At 39.2% G+C, this 26123-nt stretch overlaps 1 protein-coding gene and 1 long non-coding RNA gene across 6 annotated transcripts in view; both read left to right on the top strand.

Annotated features, from left to right (window-relative positions):
* RNF145 (ring finger protein 145) overlaps positions 1-26123 on the top strand; it is a 53535-nt gene that overhangs the window by 9332 nt on the left and 18080 nt on the right. For all 5 annotated transcript variants that reach the window (XM_030503669.1, XM_030503672.1, XM_030503670.1 and 2 more), the window contains 3 exons: positions 7268-7481; positions 19345-19453; positions 25066-25157. In XM_030503669.1, the coding sequence (XP_030359529.1) occupies positions 7298-7481; positions 19345-19453; positions 25066-25157 (385 nt within the window). In that variant the 5' untranslated portion in view covers positions 7268-7297. The remainder of the gene's footprint in view (positions 1-7267; positions 7482-19344; positions 19454-25065; positions 25158-26123) is intronic.
* Positions 15161-16817, top strand: LOC115615510. The gene is made up of 3 exons (XR_003994072.1): positions 15161-16061; positions 16561-16613; positions 16728-16817. It is a non-coding gene; the product is annotated as an uncharacterized LOC115615510 (long non-coding RNA).

Below are 26123 nucleotides of genomic sequence, written 5' to 3'. Positions count from 1 at the left end.
TGACTTCTCTTCCAGTCCTCTGGATCTGTTTGTATTTGTATGGTGATTTACTCTCCGAATCCATTTTTAGCTCCAGATACACCTGGCAATGTTTGATGTGGTTATAGAGTGGACAGTTCACTGTCGTTTTGCTTTTTAAGTGCATGTGCATGTCTAGTGCCTTCAGTATGATTCAGAGATTTGTGCCAGTTGCCTTGCCTTTGCTTTTATGACATTTCCTTTCACTTCAGAGAAGCCCTGCTGCTTTGTAATTAGTTGCATACTTGAAAGGAACATTCAGAAGTGGGTACCTCATCTCATGGAGTTGTTCTGGAAAATTTTTTTGGTTGCGTGTCTTGAGTTTGAACGTGTTAAAAGGGACTTTTCTAAGTATTTTTACCATTTGTTTGATCTTTCTGTCACAAAAGTGTTACTGCAGGAAGCTAAGCTGCCTGTTTCACAGGCCTGGAAGCTGATGCTCTTTATTCACGCACCTCACATAGCTAAGGCAGCAGCAGCAATGGAAACTTTATCAGTATTGACCTGGAGAAATCTTGAAAGTCTTATTTTATATTTTAACTTCTTACCAGTGAGGTAACTAGTCATTGGCATTGCAGGTTCTAAACATAGGCTATGTCTGTATCTGAAATGGCTAAAAACTAAATGAGCAACTGTGGATAATGAAACATATTTCATCCTGTCATGTAACTTCATCCTGGCAACACATTTGGCTTGCAGGGTTTTTTGTGAGGTTGATGGGGTCTGCCAGCTTCACTTCTGTGGCTGATCTTCCTGTAATCCATTCTCTGAGGTGGGTTGTCAGAGACTGCATCATCTTGGGCTGTCATTAGTGCTCTGTGTGCAGGTCCTCTGGGTATTCTCTCCTCTGCAGAGGCGCTTTGGGATTGCTGCCCAGATTTTCTCAGAATGTGCTGATACAAATGTGGTGAGGCAGGATTGTAGGTGTAGGCTTGCAAACATGGCTGTGACGGCAAAAAAAAAAAAATGCTGAATAACTAGTTAATAAACCAAACCTGGGATTGGCAAGAAACTGTAGAGTCAAAAAGGACCTCGGAGCACTTCAGTCAGTTGATTTGCTCTAGATTGTTTTGTTTTGTTGTTTGGGTTTTTTTCCCCTGAAGATTTAGTTATATTTTTATTTTAATGAATTAGATCCTGTCATTCAAGTGCCCAATGCAAATATGTGATCTAAAAAATTACAAGCGACCCCTCTTCGTGTGGCTGTATTTGAACCAATCATATTCAGGCAGAGTGACGATCCTGTACGAGTCCAGAAAGGTTTTGCTGCGTACCTGGTGGATTTGTTAACCTTCGTTAACATGTGTCAGTCCCTTTGTTCAGTTCCCTGGTCCTACCTGCTCATTATGAAAAATAAAAGACACAGGATGTTTTATAGGCTGTCTATAAATTATACACTTGCTATATAATTGAGCCTACTGGAACTGCTCATAGCATATCCATGTACCCCAGAAATAAATCTTTAACTTCACAGCTCTGTGGTACGTATCCTCATTTCCCAAATTGATTTTCTTCTGTCTCATATAAAACTTGCTAGAATTAATGAAAGTCGGAAACGCAGTTTTTCCTTCTAACACAGTTAACTGTCTCTAGTTGGTTTTGTTCATTATAATATGTCTTTAACGTGAATGCATGTTCACTTAAGTGCCTATGGACAGATAAGAGGTTGACCTAATTTGGTTTGCAGTAAAAGTTATTTTTCCGCAAAGTATGTTATGTATTAGTTTGGAATGATTAACCTTAGCTGTGCCTCACTTCACAATGGAATGAGTCTTGGGTGAGTAGGAATTGAAGAATTAATTTGTTTTCTAGGTAGACATAACAGTTCTTCAGTCACACCACGGCAGGAGCTCTACAGCATCCTTATTGTTAGACCTGATGGGGAAAAAAAGAGGAAAAAAAAAATTGTTTATTCCTGTTAATTTCTTACGTAGCAGGATCGAGGAGTCTTTGCTGCCTGGTTCTCTCTAAATCTTTAAATTGAAGGCTAAATACTTTCTGTTTATTTGAAATTGCTGAACTACTTTAGTGTAAACTACAAAACCTGAGTAGTATTGGAGATGCTGGCAGGATGGTGATGACAGTGTTACCGCACACGTCTGCAATGTTTCACTGCTTCATTAGTGCACTTGGTATGCTCACTGTATCTGGCCTTCTCAGCAGATATTTTTGAGTGCTGTCCTTGTTAGCCAATTTAAATTGTATGGGAGCGAGACATCTTTTGCTTTCTTTGCTGCTGACTGCATGGGAAGGAGCTGTTTTGATGAATCCATGACTCGCATACTCTCTGGAGTTCTAGGGGATTTTTGATACAGACTCACACAGGGAAATTCTTTTCTAAGTGCGTATCTGATCGACCTTTTCGTCCTGTCCCTTCCCTTTTCTTCTCTTTGTTTTCTCCCTCCCAAACTGATGGTATAAAGATCGAAGGCCCTGAAGAATGGGATTCTTCTGTACTTCAAATTCCTTTCAGTTTGCTTCCAAGAACAGGACAGGCGTATAGAAGGAGGGGTTCAGGGGAGTACGTGAATGCAGCCCACCTGATAAGGTCTAATTTTAGTTTTTGAACTGTGATGCTGAACTTTTCTATAGTTACAGGTAGGAGTTATATATTTTGGGTTGAGTTTGTGTTTTTTGTTTGGTTTTTTTCCCCCCTCTTCAAGATCTGTCTAGCAAAGTTTATCCTATAGGAAAATAAAAAGCTTTTCCTAGTGATGTTTTCAGTTTCAGAATGTATCACTGAAAAATAATTCCAAGTGGAAACTGGATTAAAGTCTGCTGGGTAACGTAGTACCTAGAATTTCATAGATGTGAGGAACAGAAACTGAAATTGTCTCTTTTGGTTTCTAGTCAATCTTGCCAAGTATTTTAGGTTGTAATCCTGTAGGAGAATGACCATCTTGTTCACAGATGTTAGGCTGAATGTTGCAGAATCAAGTCTGATTTTGAAGTTCTGATCCTGACTGGGATTTCTACATCTTCCCGTGGTGATTTTTGGTGGTAGTAATATTAGAATAACTCTTAAATTTGCAGATATTCCAGTGTGTTTCTATAACTAGTAAATAACTTTACAATTAATGCTTTTCTAAATGTAGAAACTCTAGTTTTGCACCTGCTTGGATAAATGGATGCAGATTTTGTGCAGCCTCTTGTACCGCTTTAGCAGTGAGTATTTTTTGCCTGTGATGCAATAGATTTCTATTTATGTTGGTGCATAAACAACAGTTATGTTGGTTTAAGTGGCATAATTCACAGCTTCAGCTGAAATGGTAAAATTTTATGTGATGACAAAACCTCAGAGAGAAAATTTTGTTAAAAGGAAAACGTGAGTTATCTTTGAGGTTTTGGGTTGTTTTTTTTCCTCTGGGTTTACTGCTAATCTGTCCTGCTAATGGAATGAGCTGGGACAGGCTTATGATGGTTTTGTGTGTGTATATATATATATACACACACACACACGCTTATAAACATTTTGTTTTGCCAATTCTGCTGTTTCCTTTAAAGCTAACAAGAAATACACTTTTGACAAAATGGTTCTGTCAGGTGAGGGAGGGATTTTGGTGAAGTACCATGTTGTTAGAAACCAAAAATGTTTCCATCAACAATCAGTTATAATGGGGATTTTTTAATAGGTGATTTTGGTCAAATAGCACAACTGTGCTAGCATTCACATAGGATGTGAAGCCTGAAGTTCTTTGTCGTGGTTTTGGCTGGGGTAGAGTTAATTTTCTTCTAGTAGCTGGTGCAGTGCCATGTTTTAGATTTAGTCTGAGAATAATGTTGATAACACACCGATGTTTTAGTAGCTGCTATGTAGTGCTTGCCCTGATCAGGGACTTTTCAGTCTCATTCCCTGCCAATGAGCAGGGGCACGAGAAGGCAGGAAGGAGCAGAGATAGGACAGCAGACCTGACCGATCCCAAGGGATATTCCATACCATAGACTCTCATGCTCAGTATAGAAACTGAGGGGAGTTGGCCAGGAGAAATTGTGTTGTGCATCACTTGTCTGGTTTTCGTTTTTCTCCCCCCCCCCCCCCCTTTCATTACAGTTACTATATTTTATTTCAATTATTAAACTGTTCTTGTTTCAACCTATAGGTTTTACTTTTTTTCCGGTTCTTCTCCCCGTTCCACAGGGGGGGCCGGTGTGCATGTGAGCAACCAGCTCCGTGGTACTCAATTGGCAGCTGGGTTAAAGACATTCTTCCTAAGACTGTTCCTTTTCTTATCCTGATCTGCAACAGGGTGATGTTTGAAAACATGCGAAACATTTTTTTGAAACCCAAATAAATGGCTTCCCACTCCTGTTTTTAAGTCCATTTTTTGGCTATGTACAACAATGACCTATTTTTTCCTAACATCTGAGCATCCGGCGATTCCTGTCATCATCATTTATCTACAGGTTTTAGTAGTCTAATGTTGTGGTGGGTTTTTTGGTTTTTGTTTGGTTTTATACCAATCAAAATAATGTATTGTGAGAGCTCTTTACAATATAATGAGCTTAGAGCAACGGACTTTGTTGCTTGCCTGTATTACGTTCTGTTAGAACTTGGCAGCAATTACAACCGAGGCTTTATTTAACACATCCGCATTTCTAGTGGAGTTAATTTTAAAGGGTTCCTTATTCGTATTGGATGCTTTGTCAGTCAGTGACAGAATATGCTGCAGTGGCTGCTTCTCATGGCCTATCCATTGCGACATAAGGTGGTTTTCAGAATTTGTTTTGCATTTGTTTTAACAGGGTTTGGAATTTGAATGGTTTTATTAGATAGATAAATGCTGTACGTTCCAGTTCTCTTCCATTCTCAAGTACGCACTTGTGAATTTGGGAGACAGCATTTTTCAGCTTAATTTGGATGTGCTGAACCTCAGTTACCTTTCAGTATTAGAAGTTGTCCATGAAATTCTGCATTTGGAGTAATTAAGGAAAGTGAAAGCTCAAGTGAAAATTTCCTTCGTCGTACGTGTTTGGTTGTTGTTGATGACTGGAAAAGGTTTGACAGTTACGAGAATGTATTTTGAAATTAGGTGCTGCCTGTCACTTTTCATGGGTATTTTATGACAGAGTGAAACCCGGTAAGTCAGTTCCCACCCACCCTGAGCCCTGATTTACTTGGAAAAATCACCTAGCAAAAAACCAGGAGGCAGCCCAATTTCAAAGTTTTAATGAGTTTTGCAAACTTGGCAAACCCAAGGATTTTTGAGAATCCTAGGACATTTAAAATATTTGTATATGAGTTATTTAAGCTGTGTGCTGAGCATAGGCTTGTAGTTCAGTACTCAGCCTGGTGAAACTCAGTGTATACAATCTGTGTAGCTCCCAACTTTTGTTTGTACAAGACCATATGTTTAAACTCCATCTTTTATTCACACTAAATGGTGAATGGGAGTATTCTGTAGTAGCCGCCTGGGCAATGATTTTGGTTGGTCATTCTGAATGTAGGTAGTCTTCTGGCTGACCCTTTGATTCGTTTTGGGAAGCATTGTGAAATGCTGGTACTGTGTGGGATGTCTGATGTAAAGGGGACATGCTTCCTCTGTGAGAGGAAAGATATGCTGTCTTTGGGGTTTATAGAGCAAGAGCTCTGTAAAAGGTGTGTTTAACTAACTTGAAAAGTTAGACTGTGGGCTAAACAATGACAAGCAGCAGGCCTGTAACCTGTGGTTTACAGAGACACATCTCAGTTTTGATCTGTCCTGGCTTCCTGAGCTGAATTAATTTTACATCATCATGCCTTGAGAAGCGTCAGTGTGGCTTTAGGTGTGCACATGGTCAGTTTCTGGTTGCATCTTGGCCATAGCAACACAAATAAAACTTCACATGAGGACAGTGTATGGGTGTCCCTGTACAAGAAGGAAGATTTTTGGATTTGTTTCTATTAGCATGGTTTCATTTCATGCTGTACTTCCACATTGGCTCGATAGTGTAAAACTCGCATAGCTTCGAAACCTTTAAGAACTTACACAAGGACAATATGAATAAAGTCCTGCAAAACTTTATTTGAAAAGTGCCTTTCCAAGTGCAGATTTTTCTGTTTCTTTGGTCAGGTTGCAGTTCTTTCCAGTTGTCCCTCTAATAATTGGGATCAGAAGCCTTTTTTTAACTCTTACTTCACTAGGGGACTGATCGTGCTGCAGGTGGTTGTGTTTACTTGTTTATAAGGCTGCTTGTCGGTAAAGACTTACTGGATCATCCTCACCTTGGCCTTAAATACTTCAACTGCACTTCTGTAGTAGAGTGTATATAATTGATGGCTCCCAACTACAGCCTGGGGCGAATTCTATTCCTAGGGTGGGAAGGTGGCATGTGGTGAGAAGAGCACATTTCATTTAGGAACAACTGTCAGTCTCACCTGAAAGCAGTGCTCTTGACAGGATGTGGAAACTGATCCTTTTGCTCTTCAAAATGGTCCTGTTGGTGACTAGATCTCTTTAGAGATGCTGTGGTGGAGCAGCATTTTTCTCCTGTTAAAAAAAAGGAGCACCCTTCATTGTCTTACATCATCCATCTTCTTTGATAGCAAGCTTCAAAATTAAATTACCTTCTAGTACTGTGGGGTGAGGAGATGGTCTTTTGTTTGTATGAATTACATTAAATTTAGCAGAATAGTTGCATTGTTGGTCCTGATCTTTAAACATGCAGCCCTCAAATTCCATAAATACATAAATTTGTAGAGGTTAATGAATAGCGTAAATGATTTTTTTTAAAGCTTAGATATTGAGGAATTATTTATTTTAATTTGCATTGAGGAAGTGAGTCTAAAATGTTTTAAGAGCTCTTTAGTTAGTGGTTACTTCATTTGAGAGGCATAGTGTTAAGCTAAGTAGAGGTAATGTCTGAATTTTATTGATGTTTGCTTTCTAAAGCTTATCGGGTATTTGCTTTTTAAAGCTTATTGTGTTAATGTTTATGTAATACCTAATACATTGGTGTCTTTTGGCTGGGGTTTTGAATGCAAAATTGTTACAAATATGAATGAAGGTTTATTCAATGCACACCCTTTGACCATTTTAATGAAATTAACCTCCCCCCATGTTACAGTATTACCATGGAAAAATTGCTAGCAAATTGAGCTTTGTATAGCAAAAATAGAAGTTGTCCTGTCTGGATTTGAATTTAACTCAGTTGATTCATTCAGTCATTTGTGGCCACACAGGAAGCCCCATTCATATGATCACAAAGCCTAATAGCTGTTTGTACAGTGAGATTGATCTGATTACTCTTCTCTGTCTTGTGCTATTTACAGTCTGCTGCCAGTTCACAGAAAGGGAAGAGAATGGCTGCAAAGGAGAAGTTGGAGGCAGTGTTAAATGTGGCCCTAAGGGTCCCAAGCATCATGCTGTTGGATGTCTTGTACAGATGGGATGTCAGCTCATTCTTCCAGCAGATCCAAAGAAGTAGCCTGCACAACAACCCTCTCTTCCAGTACAAGTACTTGGCCCTTAATATGCATTACGTGGGTAAGTGTACATGTGTTTGAGAGAAAACACTGCTGTAGTAAATACCAGTTTGCTTACTACAAGAATTTTAAGAACTTGGTAGTAGCATGATAATATATTGATTACAACAAATAGCATGAGGATATATTCATTACAATTCTGCTTGAGTCTGTTTATATTAGCAATAAAAATCCTATCTAAGGTCTTTTAGTGAACTTTGATGTTTAGCCTTGATAATGTAAATAGGTCTGGAAACAGGATCTCTGCCCTGAAAGAATAGCACAGTGACTTTGGCCTGTGTCTGGTGAGAAGGCTGCTATGAAATGCTGTGCAGGCAGGAAGCATTGTAACTTATATCACTGTCATCAAACAAGAGATTAGGGAAAAGGTTGCCTAGTTTGGACTGTGATCACAGCAGCAGGTTAGCTTTCACTGCTGCACGGATATGGCTCTTCAGTTTAGAACCATATGAACTGTATATATGCTGTGAGTGGATTAGAGCAGGTAACAAGTCCTGTGTTGTAGATAAATGGACAAAATTACTAGCCCAGCTCAGGGAGCTGAGGTTTGAACCTTGGCGTGCAAGTCTAGCTCTGGAATGCTAGACATCTCATTTTAGGAGATGAAAAGGTTGATGTTCTGGGACCTGCTCTCCAGGTGGGTATGTGATTCATCTGCACATGGGGTTAATTAGGGATTGGATCGAAGCTGTTGAGGTTGATAGCTGCTGACATCTGCCTGAGTACTGCCTAGCTTGGAGGGAAATGGCTAGCATGTAATTATCCCACTCTGCGGTGTTTCTTTCTTGTAGATGGCTTTGGAGGATAAAGATGTACTGCAGTCAGCTAAAGAAAACACCCTTTACTTAAGTAGTTGGAGGACTGTGTGTTTTTGAAGTAGCATGTCCAGGTTTTTAATCCTGACTTCCTAAGTGTTGGCATGTGACTCTTTATTCTGGAAATTATTTACTGCCATTAAAAACCCATGGGCCTTTCTTTGTTATGGCTCCACTTCCTCATGCTGGAATAGAAATGTACTTTTAGTGCAGAAAGCTGGTTACAGTTCTATGCCCTTTTCATATGTTTGTGGAGAGAGTACTTGTTTGTTGCTGGTGAATGTGAGTGGTGAATGGTGGTGCGTAACTACAGCTGCTTTTCTCATGTGCTTGTATGCACATAAGTACCCTCTAGAAATCAGTTTATCAGCTCAGTTTCTAATGCAGAGCTAACAGTTGTGCAGTAGGCTGTCAAGATGTCAGTGGGTAATTTCCAGCTTTGTCAGAGCCCGTCTTTATAGCCATTTGACAACCTCATCCTCCCTAAATTACATTGAGATATCAACCCTCTCTGTAGCACTTTTGATGGGTATATTGTTAATAAAGTATTTCTCACCTGGATACTGTTTTAGTGCTAAACCAGTGGATTCTGACTTTGTGCTCCTCATATAAGTGGTGCTTTTGTGCTGGTACACAATCAACTCAAAAGTTGTTTTACTTTTTGCTTTTACAGTATTGGGTGTCTGTACTTTTACTGTTTCAACTGATCAAGAAGGGCTTCTAACTCATCAAACAAGTTGTTTGTTTTAAAATATTTTCGGTCAATTTTTAGTGACAAAACTTTGCTAGTGTTTTTCAAATGAGGTTGATTCATTACAGTTCCCTGGGTGTTGACGTGGTTTTAAGCTGCATCAGTGTGAGGCTGGGCTAAATGGATTTGCATGCCTACACAAGATTTTATATAAATTTAATTGCATCAGGTTACAGTATAACCTTAATTAAAAGGACATCAAAATATATAAATTTGATTTGTAAGGAAAACAAAGTACTTTTCCACCAGTTTGGGAAATCAAGCTTCTTTGAAGATATATTGAGGGAAATTAACTGCCAGTATGTAATTTAAATAACAATTTACCATGGATATGTTTCAACATGCTAATCTCTTTTATTTAGGAGAAAAAAATGCCCTGTTCATATTTGCAGTTGTATAACGCAGTATCAGCAAGTGCCCTTTGCAATATCAAACAATCATTGAGTTTCTTATATGCGCAGTGTAAGATACCATATCATAGACGTGCTTCTAGCACCTTAGGAAATTGGGTGTATCTATCTCAGGCAGATGCTCAAGGTACGATTTGATTACAGAGCCACAGAAATCAATAAACCCTACCAAGCTTGATATAGTGAACCCTTTCCTGGAACTAAGGATACAAAGTTGGAAATTTGCTCAGCACCGGGGGTTACCAGGGAGATCTTTTCTGTTTAAATGCACTTGTTTTCTTCCATCCGTTTGACTTAAAGTTTGGAAAGCCAATTGTTTTTGTCAAGCGAGTTGATGTACGTTACAGTGTGATTCACATTCCAGCCAGCAGTACTCAGAATATAATAAAAGCCTCCAGGATGCAATTTGTCCTTTGATACAGCTTTTCCCTTTCATATCTTTTCATGAAACAGCCCTTATCTACTTTAAGTGAGGGAAACTATTCAGTGCTGATAACTACTCAGCCGCAGGTTCAATTTAACTTAATATGTATAAAGCAAAGCAAACAGCAGAGAGAAATTTCTGGTTAGAATTGGCAAATATAAACAGATTAATTTCATATAGGAAAAACTGCACAGTAATGTTGTTTATGAACTTGTATCTGCCAAAGGGCACTGTGGTTACTACAGGTGTAAAAGGGCTGTGGATGGCCTGCAGTGATCTTCAATGTGCACTTAAGCTCTTGTGTATCATGTTTGTGTTACGTTGCTTTATTTCATAACACTGTTTTTCTGCATATGGATTATCTTCCAGAATCACAATTAAAACTGTGTTTTGCTTTTGAAAACTTGCCTAGGTTTGCCAGCTGTGCTTAAAAAGACAAACATCAAACTTTGTTAAGCAACAGTTCAGAAATGTTTCTGGCTGAAAAGTTTTCGTTTGTGTGCAGAAATTCATACTTAATGGTCACAGGATCACCTCAGGCTTAAAACTTAACTGATCATACCCCGTATGTTTCTGGAAGTACTTTTGATACATTTTACAGGACATTTGCCAGATAATTTATAAAACTTAATTTAAAATTACTAGAGATGCTTCAGATGAAAAGGAGTTGAACTCTATACTTGAATTTTTTGTTTATTTGTTGTATCTACTGGATATCTGTAAAAACAGACAAAAATAGGATAAAATGGGGTTGCAACCCAAATTCAGGTGCATGTACTAGTGATATTCAACCAGAAATTATATTAAAAAATGGTAAAAATTCTTCTCTTCTGAAACAAGTCAAATGGAAGGTTTGGTTCTATAATCTGGCTCTTTTATGCCATCTGTTTAAATACAATAAAATATGTATATATGCACATATATATTACTTTTTAAGAGTATTGAGAAATCCTGAATTATAAGCCTTATTCACAAATGTGACCTGTGAATGAAAGTGCATTCTGTCATTCTTCCTGGAGTGTTTAGGAGTATCTTGTCCTGGGACAGTAGCACTTGGAGGATTTGGGAAAGAGTCACTAAGTCATCCTATTGAATTCTCTTTAGTAACCCAGCTGGACAGCTTGGCTGAAGCATCGGGTAAATTGCATGCAGTGTACTGTATTACCAGATAGAATTCTGTTAGTTGATAGGCTGTTACCAGGTAGAAGGATCTGGGGGGAAAGTAGTTTAGAAAACATATGAACTTTTTTGTCCACAGCTGTTAAAGGTATAATGTGGTTTCATTCAGATTTCATTAAAAGAATTATTTATAAATGTAGAGTAGCCTCTCCTTCAGGAAAGATCTGTGCTAACTAAAATGCCTCTAATCTCAAACCTCTATGTAGGGTAGACCTGCCCACTCTGCTGCTGCCAGACTGGAGTGTTTTCTTCTGCACTGTAGAGTGGCTCTGAGAAGACAGACACTTTTTTCATTCTTTGGTGAAGAATGTCGAAACAGTTGAAACCACATAATTTCCTCTTGTGAAGGGCAAAGCAATGCTATTTGTGCTAAATGGTAAACACTCTGGGCTAGATAGGAAGAGTCAATGAGCTTAACCTGTAATCATAGTCAGATTTAGAATTTAAGTCACTGTCAAGCTAGAGGCACAGAATTGCACTAAATTCATAGTGTTTTCCTGCATAAGAATAAAAATAAGAGCTGTTTTTTATCTTGAATTATATTCTTTGTCATTACACACACAAAAAAGGAATTCTCAGTGAAAAAAGTGAGGGACTATTTAAAGACTTGGACTAGGTGTAAGGTGTGTCATCTTTCACAACTCTGTAATCACAGTTTCTTGAACTGTGAGGTTAATACCTTACTTGCCTGGTCACATCACTTGCTAGGTGTGAAGTACTTGGGAATGCTGCTTTTATAAAGAGGGGTCCAGGGAGGAGAAACCTACTGAGCTTACTGCCATTGTGTTTGCTGATTGCTCTCTACTTTGGTCTGCCCACTTTTCTTTAAGCTCTCGAGCATTTATTAGACGATCTTTTATTTAGATTGCTTTTTTTTGGGATGCCTTTTCTCTTAAAAGGAAAGATATAGTACTCTGATACACACACAGTAAGAAGTGCCATGTGAAGCTTCAGTGTGAGAATAAAGAAACAGTCACAGTTCATTCCAGAAACAAATTTCCCAAAACTGTGAGAAGAGGACGCGTGACTAGATGTGTAAATGAAGTTAATGCATACAAAGATAAGAGAGATGCTGCTCAGATTCAGCATCTCTGGGTTTGCTCTCCCATGTCTTTTATCTCCTTCTTGCCAACAGCATTTAGATAAATGGGTAGTAGGACTATTCTCTAAGAGTTACTATTTTGAGCTATAGCTATTTTTAATCAAATGCAATTTTATGTCATGGAGTTGGTCTTCATTTCTTAAAAAATTACTTGTTATGTCTCCATATTCTCGGATAAAATGCAGTGTATGCTGCAGTTGGCAGACACAGAATTGGGTAGGGATTCTGCAGTGCTTAAAACACAGCATACCTTTTTTTTTTCCTCTTTCCAACTCTAGAGACTGCCAGTTCATGTATTGCTGCCTTAGTGTCATAGGTTTTACTAAACAGTTTTCTCAGCATATGGATACTTTCAGGTAACTTTTCTGTATTAAGCTGGTATCTCTTTTTGGCAAGCTCCATCACTTTATTAAAAGCCAATAGCAGCTTGCTCGAAAGGGGGCACTTAAAATGTTGAGGTTCAGTGGACTCTGAGTACCATTGTCATGGCAACGTGGCAATTTGTGTTTGCAATTTAGAATACATTGTGACCGTTTATGTTTTTATGGTTCCACTTCTGTGTTCTTTTCCAGTGCTCTTCAAGTTCTTCATGGCTGTAGTTAGGCCCAGAATTCTGAAACAGTGCCTGAATCATATGGCAGAACTAGAATCAAAAGTCCATTTGATTTGCTCAGAGAATACTGCATATCTCTGTAAGGAACTCAGTTCTTGGATTATTTATACTTAGAGTGCCCAATCTGTTACGCATTTAAAAATTCAAGAAACAGCTGTTGGGACTGATGACAGTACCACAGTAATGAGTAAATTGTTTTGTTGGCATTATTTTCACTGAGATGTGCAGATGTTGATAACAGGATTTCTGAGCTCTGTTTATAGTTGCGCTGTGCACGACTGGGTAAACACTAGTTTCCTCGTGTGGAAGTGTGTTTAGATGTGTGCTTTCTCAGTTCAGAACTGATTTTTCAACATTTTCTGAAGGACACATTAGTTCAAAGTATAGAACTCCTTGAAGTGAGTAACATTTATTCGATCAGCTATAGCTGAGGGGGAGGGTAAGGAAGAGCTGTGCCTTGGCATCACCATGCAAAAACATCACTCCCCCAAAATGCCATACATTTTAGGGGGAGTTCAATCCTACTATGCTTATGCTGTCTTGAACAGGTATCAGTTGGCAGTGGTGAGACAAGCTAGATGAGAGCTACCCTTTATGGTGGGGTAGTTCTAGCACTTCAGTGGCTGCTTGAGACTGAGAGCACTTAATGCTCTCTGGCTTATTTCTGCCTTGTTTTCAGTGGAGTGAATTTTGCATGAGCTGTGTGTTGGAGCCACCTCTGATGCAGGAGTGGTCATTCTGCCCAGTGGCAGAGGTTCTGCATGACATGGCCTTTTGTAACAGAGTAGATGAAGAACTAGCCTCACTCAGAAGGACAGCATAGCTGTCCCAGTCAATTCAGGAGACTGCCTTTAGCTGAGTCATTCTGCAAAGGATGCTTAGTATGAATTGAGGATGTACAAGAGGTTTTTGTCTCTCGTTTTACATGACTTAAAAATAACTGGCAGTTAGGGTTCCTTCTAGGCTTAAGCCTATCATCCTATCTGGTGAATAGGCCACAGAATCTTCCTGGTAACTTCTGCATTGTGTCTTTAACTACCGTGAGCTCTAAAGTATATCTTTTAGTAGTCATCCACTTTCAAGATAGATGATTTAGATATAGACAATACATTAAATCTCTGTGAAAATTCTTGTGTAACCAGTCTGGTGACTGGTTATCCTGAGAATTAGACACACTGAAAATAAAAGTGCCAGTTGTTGTTTTAATACTTCTACCATATTAAATACAGTCTTTCAGAAGTTTGTCCTATGTTATTGGTATTTTCATGTTGTGGCCAGATAATTGTCTGAATAAACAGAAATAAGAACAGTCAAAGATTATGCTGAAATGGAATGACTCAGTCATGCATTAATCCTGCACTGAGACAGGAGTTTTGATGCTATTCTGTGGATCACGACTTGCTGCTTCGCAGCAAGTTGCTTTGCAAGTTATTGTAAGCTGGACCCTTTATCCTTATCGGATATGAGTGAGTCGGAAGTTAGGGCCTGCCAAATTGTTTTCCTGGTAGAATCCAAGCTATTGTGCTATTATTTTCTGGCACTCCAGGAGATGGTGTGGTTTTATTAAGAAATCTTATGAACTCTTTCGTGTGCACAGTTCTCATTTTTAGACTAAACCTGCAGGAAACTTTGCGTAATAATGTGAAGTGGACGCAAGGGAACTGTAATCATGCAAATGAGCACTAAAATGTTTCATAAAGAGAATGGGTTGCAACTTTGATCATGCTCCAGAAGCCTCCATTGTGTGCAAGATGTCAATAAAACTCAGACACCTGAGTCGGCAAAGAGGTAATATGGGGTGAGAGAAGCTGGGAAGCACCTTGGTACACATGGAGAGAGATTGCTGAAAGGCAGTCTGAGCTCCTGCTTATGGTAACAATGAGCATTGCACAGTGAGAGGTTTTCATCTAGCTGAATCAACAAGTTGTAAATGAGGTCATGAGCTAGTTAATACATGTGTTCTAGCATGTTTAGCTTAGCTTTTCTACTTATTACTGTGTTCTCAACATAGCCTGTATGAAGACAGGCTAAGAAACTTGGAGCTGTTCAGCCTGGAGAAGAGAAGCTGCGTGGAGACCTCATAGTAGCCTTCCAGTATCTGAAGGGGGCCTAAATGGATACTGGAGAGGGATCTTTCGTCAGGGACTGTAGTGATAGGACAAGGGGTAACGGGTTTAAACTTAAAGAGGGGAAGTTCAGGTCAGATATAAGGAAGAAGTTCTCTACTGTGAGGGTGGTGAGGCACTGGAGCAGGTTACCCAAAGAAGTGGTAAATGCCCCATCCCTGGCAGTGTTCAAGGCCGAGTTGGACAGAGCCTTGGGCAACATGGTCTAGTGGGAGGCGTCCAGGGCAGGGATGTTGGAACTGGATGATCTTGGGGTCTTTTCCAGCCCAAACCATTCTGTGATTCTGTGACTCACAGTTTATTTTCTTCAGTGGGGCCTAAATCTGTACCATCTTGCACGAGAGGCAGTAGAAGTTTTCTGCTTCCTGATGCTCCTGAATAGGTATTGTGTGTGGGGGCTATGTATTTGTAAGGTTGGCAGAATGTCTTCTATAGGACTCCTTTATAGCTGGAAGCATAAAGGTACAGTTGTGTTTGTTGGTGGCCTGGCACTAGAGCACTATGACTGTATTCAGGGAAGAGTTTATTCTCTCTTGTCTGTATCTTTTTATAATATGCATTAGAATAGTTTCTTTACTGGGGCAGGAATTGGGCTTCACTGAGCCTGCTCTGCTTATACTTGAACAGAAACGTACTTGGTGAGTCAAAAGGGACAATACACCAAGTCCCAAAACCAAAAATAGCAAGCGCAGCCTAAATCAAGGGAGGGGAGTGCTTATTGTAGGCGAAGAGCTCAAAAGGCTTTGGATGGAAGTGGGTGCTAGTTACTGTTAACCCACGTCTGAAGGCTACCCAGAACGATGACTGTTTCTCAAACTGTCAAGAGAGTGTGTGTGGAGGATCTCTCCAAAGGGATATATGTTCTCAACATCGTGTTTTTTCCTGACAGAGGAGGTGCAAATGAAAACAGAATGTAATGATTTAGATGAGAAAGCTACTGTGAGAAATCTCATTTCCTGGTCTTTTTTTTTTTTAAAGTAGAATCTTGTTTATGCCATACACTAATTACATCATTTGTTCGGGCAAGAACAAAGGGAATAGACTATTACTGCTGGTATGTCTGAATTTGAGCTTTTGTTTTCCTTTTATGCAATGAGATGGTTTGGTACTGAATTATTTGCCTTCTTTTTCTTTGGCAGAGGCGTTGTCGATAAAAATGAGGTTGGTACCACTTTGGGAATAGGGCCTCTGCAGCAAAAATGCAAATGTTGCAGTATGAAGTGTGTTGAAATCTCTCTCTTATCAAGTCACAAGAGGGAATTGTAAATAAGAGTGAAAGGGAACTACTTCAAATGTCTCTCACTCTCCCTCTCTTCAAAATCCAACCATTAGAGCAAACGGCTGCTTCAAAGTGAACATTTCAGTTCCAGCCCAAACTCAGGAACAGTGGAATTCATTGCTCAGGCTTCTGCAGTAACCTTGGCTGTCTTGTGCTGCTTCCCTGTGCAGTGTTATAACCATCTGTGCTGTTTGGAAGCCCTCTGTTTAAAAGGCACAGATGTGACAGTGATCTTCTCATCATGTGATTTGTATTTAGACCTTTTTTTTCACTCCTTCAGTGTATTCTGATGTATTTTAGTTCACTCACTTCTAATACTCCTGTGTAACATGGCTGTGTTGGAGTGCAGTTACTGCCCTCTAAAATGTCTTCCTTTTACAGAAAAAGTACATCATCATGTGGCCAGGGAGCAAACTTTCATGTGATAGAATAAGGTAAAGAAGATGGCAAAGCTTAAAGCAGATGCAGTAAACAGGTATTCTTAGACTATTTATAGAGTACTAGAGGAATAAAAGACTGCATAATAAACTCCATTTAGTTCTCTGAAGGTGAGTCATGGGCTACAGTGAGAAGGAAAGATTTAGAGATTCGGCTCAAGTGCTGGAATGATACATGGTTGTGCCACGTGGGTTGTTCCCAGAGAGAATTGTCCCTAAGTAAGCGATCAAGGGAAGGTGGTGCCTACAGCAGAGATGAAGTGTTAAGAATGTCTGCAGATGGTGTGAGAGCTGCTGGATCTGGTTTGTGATGCTGTGGTGTGGTGCAAACTAGTTAAATGTCTTCATGGAGACTCTGCCGAGGAGTTCCTCCTCTTGCCATTTGTGTATTTGGTAGAAGGAAGGCAGTGAACAGAGAAGATGAATGTGATAAAATACATGTTTGCTAGGAAAACTGATGATGTTGAACATCTGTGTTGTATTAACTAGAAGCGTGCTATTCTGTATAAAACAGTTACTAGAAGGAAACTGTTGTAGTGCTGTGTTTCAGGCCCCTTTAGAAAGCTCAAAATAAAAATCACAGAATTGTAGAATAGTTTGGGTTGGAAGAGACCTCTAAAGGTCATCTAGTGCAACCCCTCTGCAGTGAGCAGGGATATCTTCTACTACATCTGGTTGCTCAGAGCCCCATCCAGCCTGACCTTGATCGTTTCCAGGGATGGGGCATTCATCACCCCCCTCTGGACAACCTGTGCCAGTTCTTCACCAACCTCACTAAAAAATTTCTTCCTTGTATCTAGTCTGCATCTACCCTCTTTTAGTTTAAAACCTCTACCCCTTGTCCTATTGCTGCTGGTCCTATTAAAAAGTCTGTCTCCATCTTTCTTAAGCCCCCTTTAAGTACTGAAAGGCTGCAATAAAGTCTCCTCGGTGACTCGTCCAGGCTGAGCAACCCCAACTCTCCCAAGCTTTCCTTATAGGAGAGGTGTTCTATCCCTCTGATCATTCTTGTAAATGATTAAATGGATACTCTACAGGAATTAGTGATTGTGACTTGTATTATACTTCATTCTAACCAAAGAAACTATCAATTGGTTTAGGATGTACCTTTTCAAAAGCTCAGATAGGCAACTCGTCACATCAACTTTATGAAAGTACTTGACAAATTTTCTTTAATGCTAAATATGTATGTTGTGTATTTGTATTTTTAAAAAGGTAAGTTAAATAGACTTTGTATCACTCCTGTCATTTATCATATCTGAACTGATCTTTGCTTGGCATCCTGTCAGTCTGATGCCTTTTCTAGGAGCATGTTGTGAGTTACCATCTTAAAGACCTGACTATTGGTAGAATTTTAGAGGTGGCTTATTGAAGATGGCAGCCTTGAAATACTTCCACATAAATACTGGCTGACTCTGAAAGCTTTTTCAACTATTGGAACATACTGTGTTCCCAAGCTGCTTTATAGTAGCTGGTTGTCCCACTACTTACGAGTGCTTCATCTAGAGTTACATTATTTTTTGAGTATTTTTTAAAAGCTTGAAGTATAAATTAACTCCTTTAAAAATACTGTGCTTAGCATTGTTGAATAGATGGATGAAAGTCTAAATGTAATGTGACTAGTATAGCTGTAAGTGTCATGGTAAGTTCTTCTGCAGTGTTTTGTTCTTAGCTGCAGGGAAGCTGTTAGCTATTGCTGTTGTTTTGTTGTTTGTGAAGGGTTTTTTTCTCGCTAAATGGATTTCAGTGCCAGATACAAAGCTGACCTTCAGAAAGAGCATGTAGAGACCTGCAGAAGGGTGCACTGCATTGTGAGGGAGGGGTCGGAAATAGAGATTAGTAAGGGCACCATGTGTTGGGGTTTTGACCTGCAGTGTGTCTGGGAAAGAGGATGGACATGTACCACTCACTTGTGAAGTGAACTTCAAAGTACTGCTTTCTTTAAGTATCCGAATGAGAGCAGGTATGAAAGAAAAGATGGGTGTACTGCTTGTTGGAGAGGCTGCTAAGCAGCCAGGCTGTGGTCTTGAAGTGTAAAGCTATATCTGCATTGGGTCTTTTTCCACAGTCTTATTAAATGCTAACAAGAAGTGAAAGAACTGCCAGTGTAAATGCCTGCAAATCCTGGGCTGTGCCAAGTCCTGTCCTTGATTTATGTAACACTGAAAGCTTGAATGTGCTTTAATATTACTAATATGGAGAGTAGCATGTGTGTTCTCATCTCAAATTATGGGCATGCAGAGTGTCTTTAGACCGTGAAGATACAGTGGAAGAATTAAAAGTATAATGCTCATCAGCATGGAAAAGTGTTCTGTGTGTCCTTTGCTGCAAGTAAAGGATTTTTACATCAGTTGACTGAGTTTCTTGGGTAGGCTTTTTTCCCTGCTACACTGAACCTTGCTTGCACTTGGAAGAAGAGGGAGAGCTAGGCCTGTTTTCTCTTTGTTGCATAGGTTATATTAAGTCTTGTTAAAATACTGTGGATCAAGTCCACTTCTTGACCTCTAGATGTAATTTTACAGACGTTGGTAAAGCTGTTTCTGTTCATGGGGAAATAAAAGAAAAGCTGGTGGTCTTTTTGTGGTTTGATGGCAGGAAAATGTAGGTACATGAATTTTAAAACCAAGTGAAAACAAAAGTAGTTAGAGATCTGAATAAATGTTAATATTTTAAGAAATTTGGGGTTAGATAGCGTTTTTTGAAATTTCAGCTCTGCTTTTTGTTACAGGTTACATCTTAAGTGTTGTGCTCCTAACCTTACCAAGGCAACACCTGGTTCAGCTTTACCTGTACTTTTTGACTGCACTGCTGCTTTATGCTGGACACCAAATTTCCAGGTAAGAATAAATTGATTCATTTTGATAGTTTGGTTTGGGGATTACGAAAATAACTGGTATTTTGTTAATATCTGGTATAAATGGAGTAGCTCTGGTTTTGTGGAGGCCTTTTTTTTCCCTACCTTGCTGTTCTTTGTCTTGAAAAAGTTTATGGAAATAAATATACAGTCAGGTATTCTGGTGTATTTTCATTGACTTAAAACGCATTTTTAGCTACTTTTCTGTGGAGTATAATGTCCGCTCATCTGGGAAGAGAAAGCACTTACCACAAGATTAAATCTGGCCTCTGATGTAGTAATCCGAGTTAACCCAGTGGCTCAACTAACATGCTTTCAACACTGGAGCGTTTTACAAGCGGACAGGATGTTACTTTTAGTTTCCTGGCACCTAGGATGAGAGAGCAAATAGTTATATGGAAGATCATAAAAGTAAAGTAATAGTGGAGTTTATTCTTTAATTTGTCTTTATTTGTGTAATATATTTTACAATGAAAACAAAGATAGGCGTCGTGGGTGTAAATCACAGAGCAAGAGACTGAAGAACTCCAGGTCAGACAAGACAAAGCCGCCTTCGTTTGTTTGGCTGCAGTTAAATCTGTTGAAAGCTAATGTAAACTCTCCTGACGGATGCTTAATTGGAACCAAAGAGTGCCATCATAGTAAGGGCTTTGCATGGGAAGTTTTGAAAATACAGAGTTGAGCCTGACTTACTTTGGTGCCTGCCCATGGGAAACACTTAAAAATGTGCTTTTGATTGATTGATTAAAGCGGTAAGTTTGTTGTTTCTGCATCAAAATTGTTGTTCCAGAGCATTTGCTGGACTCTCTTTCTTGATATATTGCCGTTCAGGGGAGTGCTAATGAAGGTTTTGTGGTGATTTGACATGTCGCTGTAATGGCTGTCAGAGTTGCAGTTAATGATTTCCTGAATGGATGAGGGTGCAAGAGAGGAATTATGGCCTCTTATTGCTTGGGTAGGAAGGAAAGAGGGTTTTTTATCACCCTCAGAAGAGTCCTGAGTTTTTATAGATATAGTTTGGGGGTGTTTCTTATAGGGTTGAAGGCTTACTTATTGAAAAAGCAACCTAAACATTATTTAAGAACTTGTGTTGAAGTAAAGATAAAGCTGGTAACAAATTCCAATCAGATGCAGGGCTTTGGTCCAGAACGTTTACCCTCTAGAGATCTTTATGCCATTCTGGGTCTTTAAATTTTTTAAAAGAGAGAGACATGGTATGGATTTTGGTTGATGCCTTAAGGGATAGCACTGAGTTTTGGTTTTTAATAACTTTTATTCTTTGTGTTTCTATATAATGTGAGTTGTGACTTCTGTGCTTTGTGAGATTTGAGACTTTTACAGGCTTTCTTGAAACATGTTAGATAACTATTGCTTGGACTATTTGGTACATTCCTGCTAAGCTTTCTCTATTTGATACTTCTGGAGTGAGTTAATAAAGACTTTAATTAAATCTTGCATCAACTGGCACCAAAAAAATGCATTTAATTAAAAGGTGTCTTGGATTCAAATAGTCTAGCAGTATTCCCTAGCTATTTTGCAAAGCAAATGTAGTTGCTAACACTTTTGAGTGAGCTTACCCATTCCGTAGACATAACCTAGACTTGGTTTGCAAGGGGTTCTCAGCAGCAGCCTTTGTACTGTGTGGGGAGTGATGCATTAGCTTTTCAAAAGAATATTTGAATCCCATTAGTTTTCATATTGAAAATAGCGAAGTGTAACACACAAATACAATGTTAGTGGAGCTATTCCTTTTATTGCCAAAGCTATCCAGTTGCAACTGATGTTTCTATTTAGCAGAGTGATCATAACAAGATATACAGTAGTCACATGTGCAAACTGTTCCTGAGTATGTTCTAACTGTGTTTAGAGCTGAAAACTTCCAGTGAATTCCTTGCAAGCATTACCAGTTGGGATGCTGTTTAAGACAGATGAAGAGGTCTCATATTGAGGCCAGTTTGGTTAGTGCAAATTATAGAACCAGACCAGAATCAGCTGGCACTTGTGACTTTGCAGTGTCCTGGAAATTCTGAGCTGTTGAAAGACTTCAGCTTTCAGTGCTTTTTTTCCACCCCAGAAATAGCCTGCGGTTCGGCTGCAAGTCTGGGAATAAGAAGATCTGAATTTTACAGTTAAACTCTGACTTCAGATTTCCAGGTCTATGTGACCTTGACAAGTCCCCTAATTTCTTAAGTGTTTGTTTCCTTATCTGCAAGAATGAGAATTACCTCAGTGAGTAAAGATGCTTAGCTAATGTTTGTGAATGCTTGGAGAGTCTGAGAAGATGCTACATTTGATGTAGCATGTTAACCTGGCAATTTGGAGATAATACACCATCTGTTTATGGAAAAAGGAGAAGTCAGCTTTAAAAACCAAAATCCTGCTGCTTCTGGCAAGGAAAATGGATGCTGGTTTTAGCTGATGTGTAGCTGCACAAATGTCTTGCTTAAAAGGATCACATTTCCCCATTTCCAGCAATAAAACCTGGGGAAATAAACAATGCAGTTATGCAGAAAAGAAATGATGCAATTAGGCACACTGTTAATGCTAAAAAATATGAATCTACATCATGATATTTCATGTTTTGCAGTTTTGTTATGATTGTATTCCAAGTGTCGAGTGTCATAGAGCTTAGAAGGGGGGGGAATCGGGAAACTGAATCGTTTCTTACAAATAATCTTAAAATACACTTAATTTTGAGGTTGTCTTAGACATTTAAAACCTATGAGAGTGTGTTCGATGTTGACAGCAGAGATTAATCAGCCAAAGTAAATGTCAGCAATATGAGTCAATTAGGTCAGGTAACCGTTGTGCCTTATGTCCGTCAATTACAAAGTGTATTTTTAACAACAGGAGGCCTTTCTGTGCTTTCAGTAACAAAAAGTGGTCGTGTGTGAAGCACTGTATCTCTTTACCTTTTCAGAGCATTGTTAGTCTGGCTGTGCATGAGTGTGTGTTAACAGTCCGGCAGTTTGATTACGTGAAGCTGGGAGTGCATATACAGAATGAATAGCAGGCAATCTGATCTAAGTTTTATAGTTATATCCTAATTTTCTAAAGTAGTAATGTCATTTCAGTCATTTCATTAACTTGTAAATAATGATTTTAGCATTCTTGTTTTCTTACACTGCTGCAGTAAAGTGAACAATTCTCAAAACTAAAAGCTGCAGCTTAATACAGCTTTAATTGATCAAAATTGAGTGCAGGCACTTGCTCTTCTCAGCATCTTGTATGGCACTGCAGCTGTTCGAGGCATCTTCTGATTGGTGTCTGTGCCAAAAGATCCTTGTGTTTGTACTGGTAATAAGAGAATCACTGCTTTGACTTCCTTTATTCAGACATCATCTACAAATACTGTTTAAAAAAATTAGGAGATCCTCAAACACTGCTTCTCCAAGCTGGTAAGCCTAAAACTCAATTAGTGAGAGTCACTTAAAGAATTAAGCCAAGTACAGACCTCTGTGCAGGTGACTGATTCAGCTAGACAATGGCAAGACATGTAGCTTGGAGGAATTTGGGTGATCTCCAGGCATGTTCCTGGTGTTGAAGAAGCAACTCTAAGTGCAGCTTTGTTGATATGTCTTAGCTGAGTTGTGTAAGGTCATCTTGCTACAGTTGGTATCTCAGATGATTTTGTAACCTGTTTCTTAACAGACATAGAAGAAACTTGATGTCTTTACTGCTTTCCTGCTAGCAGTTTACAAATAGCCAGTGTTTTCACCCTAAATTAGAGGATGGAGCATGATATTGTTAATCCAGCCATCTTCAGCATGTTGCAAATGGTGTTATTGTTTTCTCCCTTTGTAACTCTGATTATCCTGTTTGTTGCTAATGCTTCCAGAAAGTACTTTCTGCAGATTCATGTGAAATAAATAAAAATATTAAAATACTCAACTTTGTCCCAAAGATTACATCTGTACAGATGGTGGAAGGGGGAAAAAACCTTTATGCTTAGCTACGCCTTCATGACAAGGGGGAAAGTTCTATCTAGAATCAGTTTTAAGTGGCTTTTCAATCCTCATGTGTTTTTAATTGTAGGTTACAGTCTAAAGAACCCATTTCAACATACCTCGCATATACTATGACACTTGAAAAGCTGCAGTGAGTAGGCAGGGTTGTCAGCTATGAAGAACAGGCTTTGAAGTGTTTGTTTTAGTACTTTGAGATCTATGTCTTCAATTCCAGAGATTTTTTGCAAATGAAAATGTGAATACCTTAACTAGAAGGGTATATTTCCACGTTTCTGGGGAGAAGTGAATGCTTCCAGTAGCACTAAGTTGTGTATTTTTCTGCACTGAAATCAAAAGAGCAATTCTTGTATTGGTTGTGGTTTCTGGTACTGTTTGCCTCACGTTGACTGCATCTGTTCCAGCCAGTGTGGCTTGCCTCACTGATACAAATAAATAATAAATGCAATACCATGTCCGTTGAGCAAACAAACTCTGCTACCTCCATTCAGGATCAGATCAAGTGTGTCTGCCTGGCATTCCTGGGGCATGGTGCGGGTACACATGAATGACTGGACAGTATCAGCCAGATTGCTTAGTTGTGCTGCTGCTGGCAGTTGGTCATGTAGTAACAAGGGCGGAGCAGCAGCTGTCCTGGGAGTGGAGAAGAAGGGTCAAAGGGCAAGGCAGAAAAAGGGGCTGGAATATTGGATCATGATGCAAACGATCATGAGTATTTCCTGCTGTGTGGTGGCGGGGCTTTAAGGAGCCGCTGGACAATTACTGCAGTCCTCTTCCAGGATCACCTTCTGAAAGTGTAAAATGCTTGTTCCTAGTGTTAAGTTCATGTCTGAGTTATATTGCTGTTAGATGTGTTAGCCTGCTTGAAGGCAGAGCTGAGGAGTAATCACCAAAAGCAGAAAAATGCCCAGTCTCCTTGGGTTCTTACCTTTTTCTTTGGTTGCCTGAGCCCAGCCTCATAGCCAGCTTCTGAGAGAAATTACAAATACCCTGTCAGATTTTCAGACTACCTTCCTGCATCTGTCAGTTTGAGGGTATCTGGTTGGTCCCCCAAGTTTCTCAGCATAGAGCTAAACTTTTAAATTATGTTGGGTAAAAGGATTATGCAGCAACTCTGTTCTTGACTCTAGTCTATGACTATCACCTTTCCTTCATACTCTTATTTTTTAATTCATTGCAAAAAGGTTGTTAGGTGCAAAATACAGTAAGCATGAAGTTGGAAGACTTCTCTGTCAAGCTCTCAAGTTTATTTTTTTTTGTTCACATGGAGGTGGTGGGAAAAGCAATTATAGTTTGGAAGAAAAACACTTAATAAGGATACTTAAAAATGGAAGGGTGCTTAAGAGGCTTTGTCAATAAGCAGTTTCAGGCCACGTTCTGAAGAACAGCTTGGGTATCCCAAAGGATTTTTACAGCTATGCCAGTGAGTCTAATTACAGATAATACTTGTCTCGCTGAAGGATCTGAGGCATGACTTACACCAGTGAGGCTGCTGTACCAGTAGTGTTAATATTGCTTTTTGTAATTTAGTTGACTCTGACATACATTGAAATTACATATGTGTGGGACGAATAAACCGCTGCTTGTCTGATTGGATGTATCTTAATAGTTTATGGGTTTATTTTTTTAGGGATTATGTGAGGAGTGAATTGGAATCAGGATATGAAGGGCCAATGTACTTGGAACCTCTCTCTATGAATCGCTTCATGACTGCTTTAGTAGGTAAGTGCTTTAAATATTCGTGATGCAGGAGAGAGCTCTGCCTAATTCTCTTCATTGAAACCTATGCACGTTTTACCTCTTGGTTTCAAATCTCTCATCACTTTTAGTAGCTGCGTTTTCCATTAATATGCAAGAAGCATGTGAAGCTAGGTGTATCCTGCCTGGCTTTTTCTGTGCCACTGATTTACCAATACTCTTGTACTTGCAGCGTTGAAGTATTTTCTAGGTCTGTTTGTCATGCTCTGCCCCTGCATTCTTCTCAGACACGCCATCTGATTCAGGATGACTGGATTGTCTGTAACAATCTTCAGGTGCAAAGTACTGTAGACATTTCAGTAGTAACTTGTATTTGTAGTGCTTTTGTCAATGAAAGTGTTGTATAAGTATTTATTCTTTATTTGCCTTATAGATGAGCACTATCATTCTCTTACAGAAAACCTGGTGATGCATATTTGTGGGTGTGTGCATGCAACTACAGTAAGGAGTAACAAGTCAAGACTACATTTAAATTGTGTTTGATTAATAGCAGAGCTGACTTCTCTACCTAAAAATCCTAAATAAATCCCAAAGCATTGGATTTTCTAGACTGTTCCTTTACCCTTTGAACTTTGACTGGAAGAGAATAAATTCAGTGTTAAGGTTGCTACACCACACCATATGTTCTACTGAGAGGATATCGGAATATACACATACTCCATGTATATTTTAAAATTAAGCCTGAGACAAGCTTGGAAGAAAGATCTTAGTGAAAGGAATTAAGGAAGATCTATGGTTTTCATCAAATTATTGACAGATTTAGTCAGCCATGTATGGGTTGACAAAACTCAGCTGCTTTGTGTTTACTTGCAGCTGCTCCTGGCAGATAAAAATGGGTTTACTTCTTTACAGTGTGTTATGTCTACCAGAATATATACATCTCGTGATTGCCTGCATCCTTACTTTCAAATGTAGCATTTGTCTTTTGCT

This window comes from Strigops habroptila, chromosome 12, assembly GCF_004027225.2.
Source record: "Strigops habroptila isolate Jane chromosome 12, bStrHab1.2.pri, whole genome shotgun sequence".
Classification (NCBI taxonomy): Eukaryota; Metazoa; Chordata; class Aves; order Psittaciformes; family Psittacidae; genus Strigops; species Strigops habroptila.
This window is presented reverse-complemented; position numbering and strand designations above follow the sequence as displayed.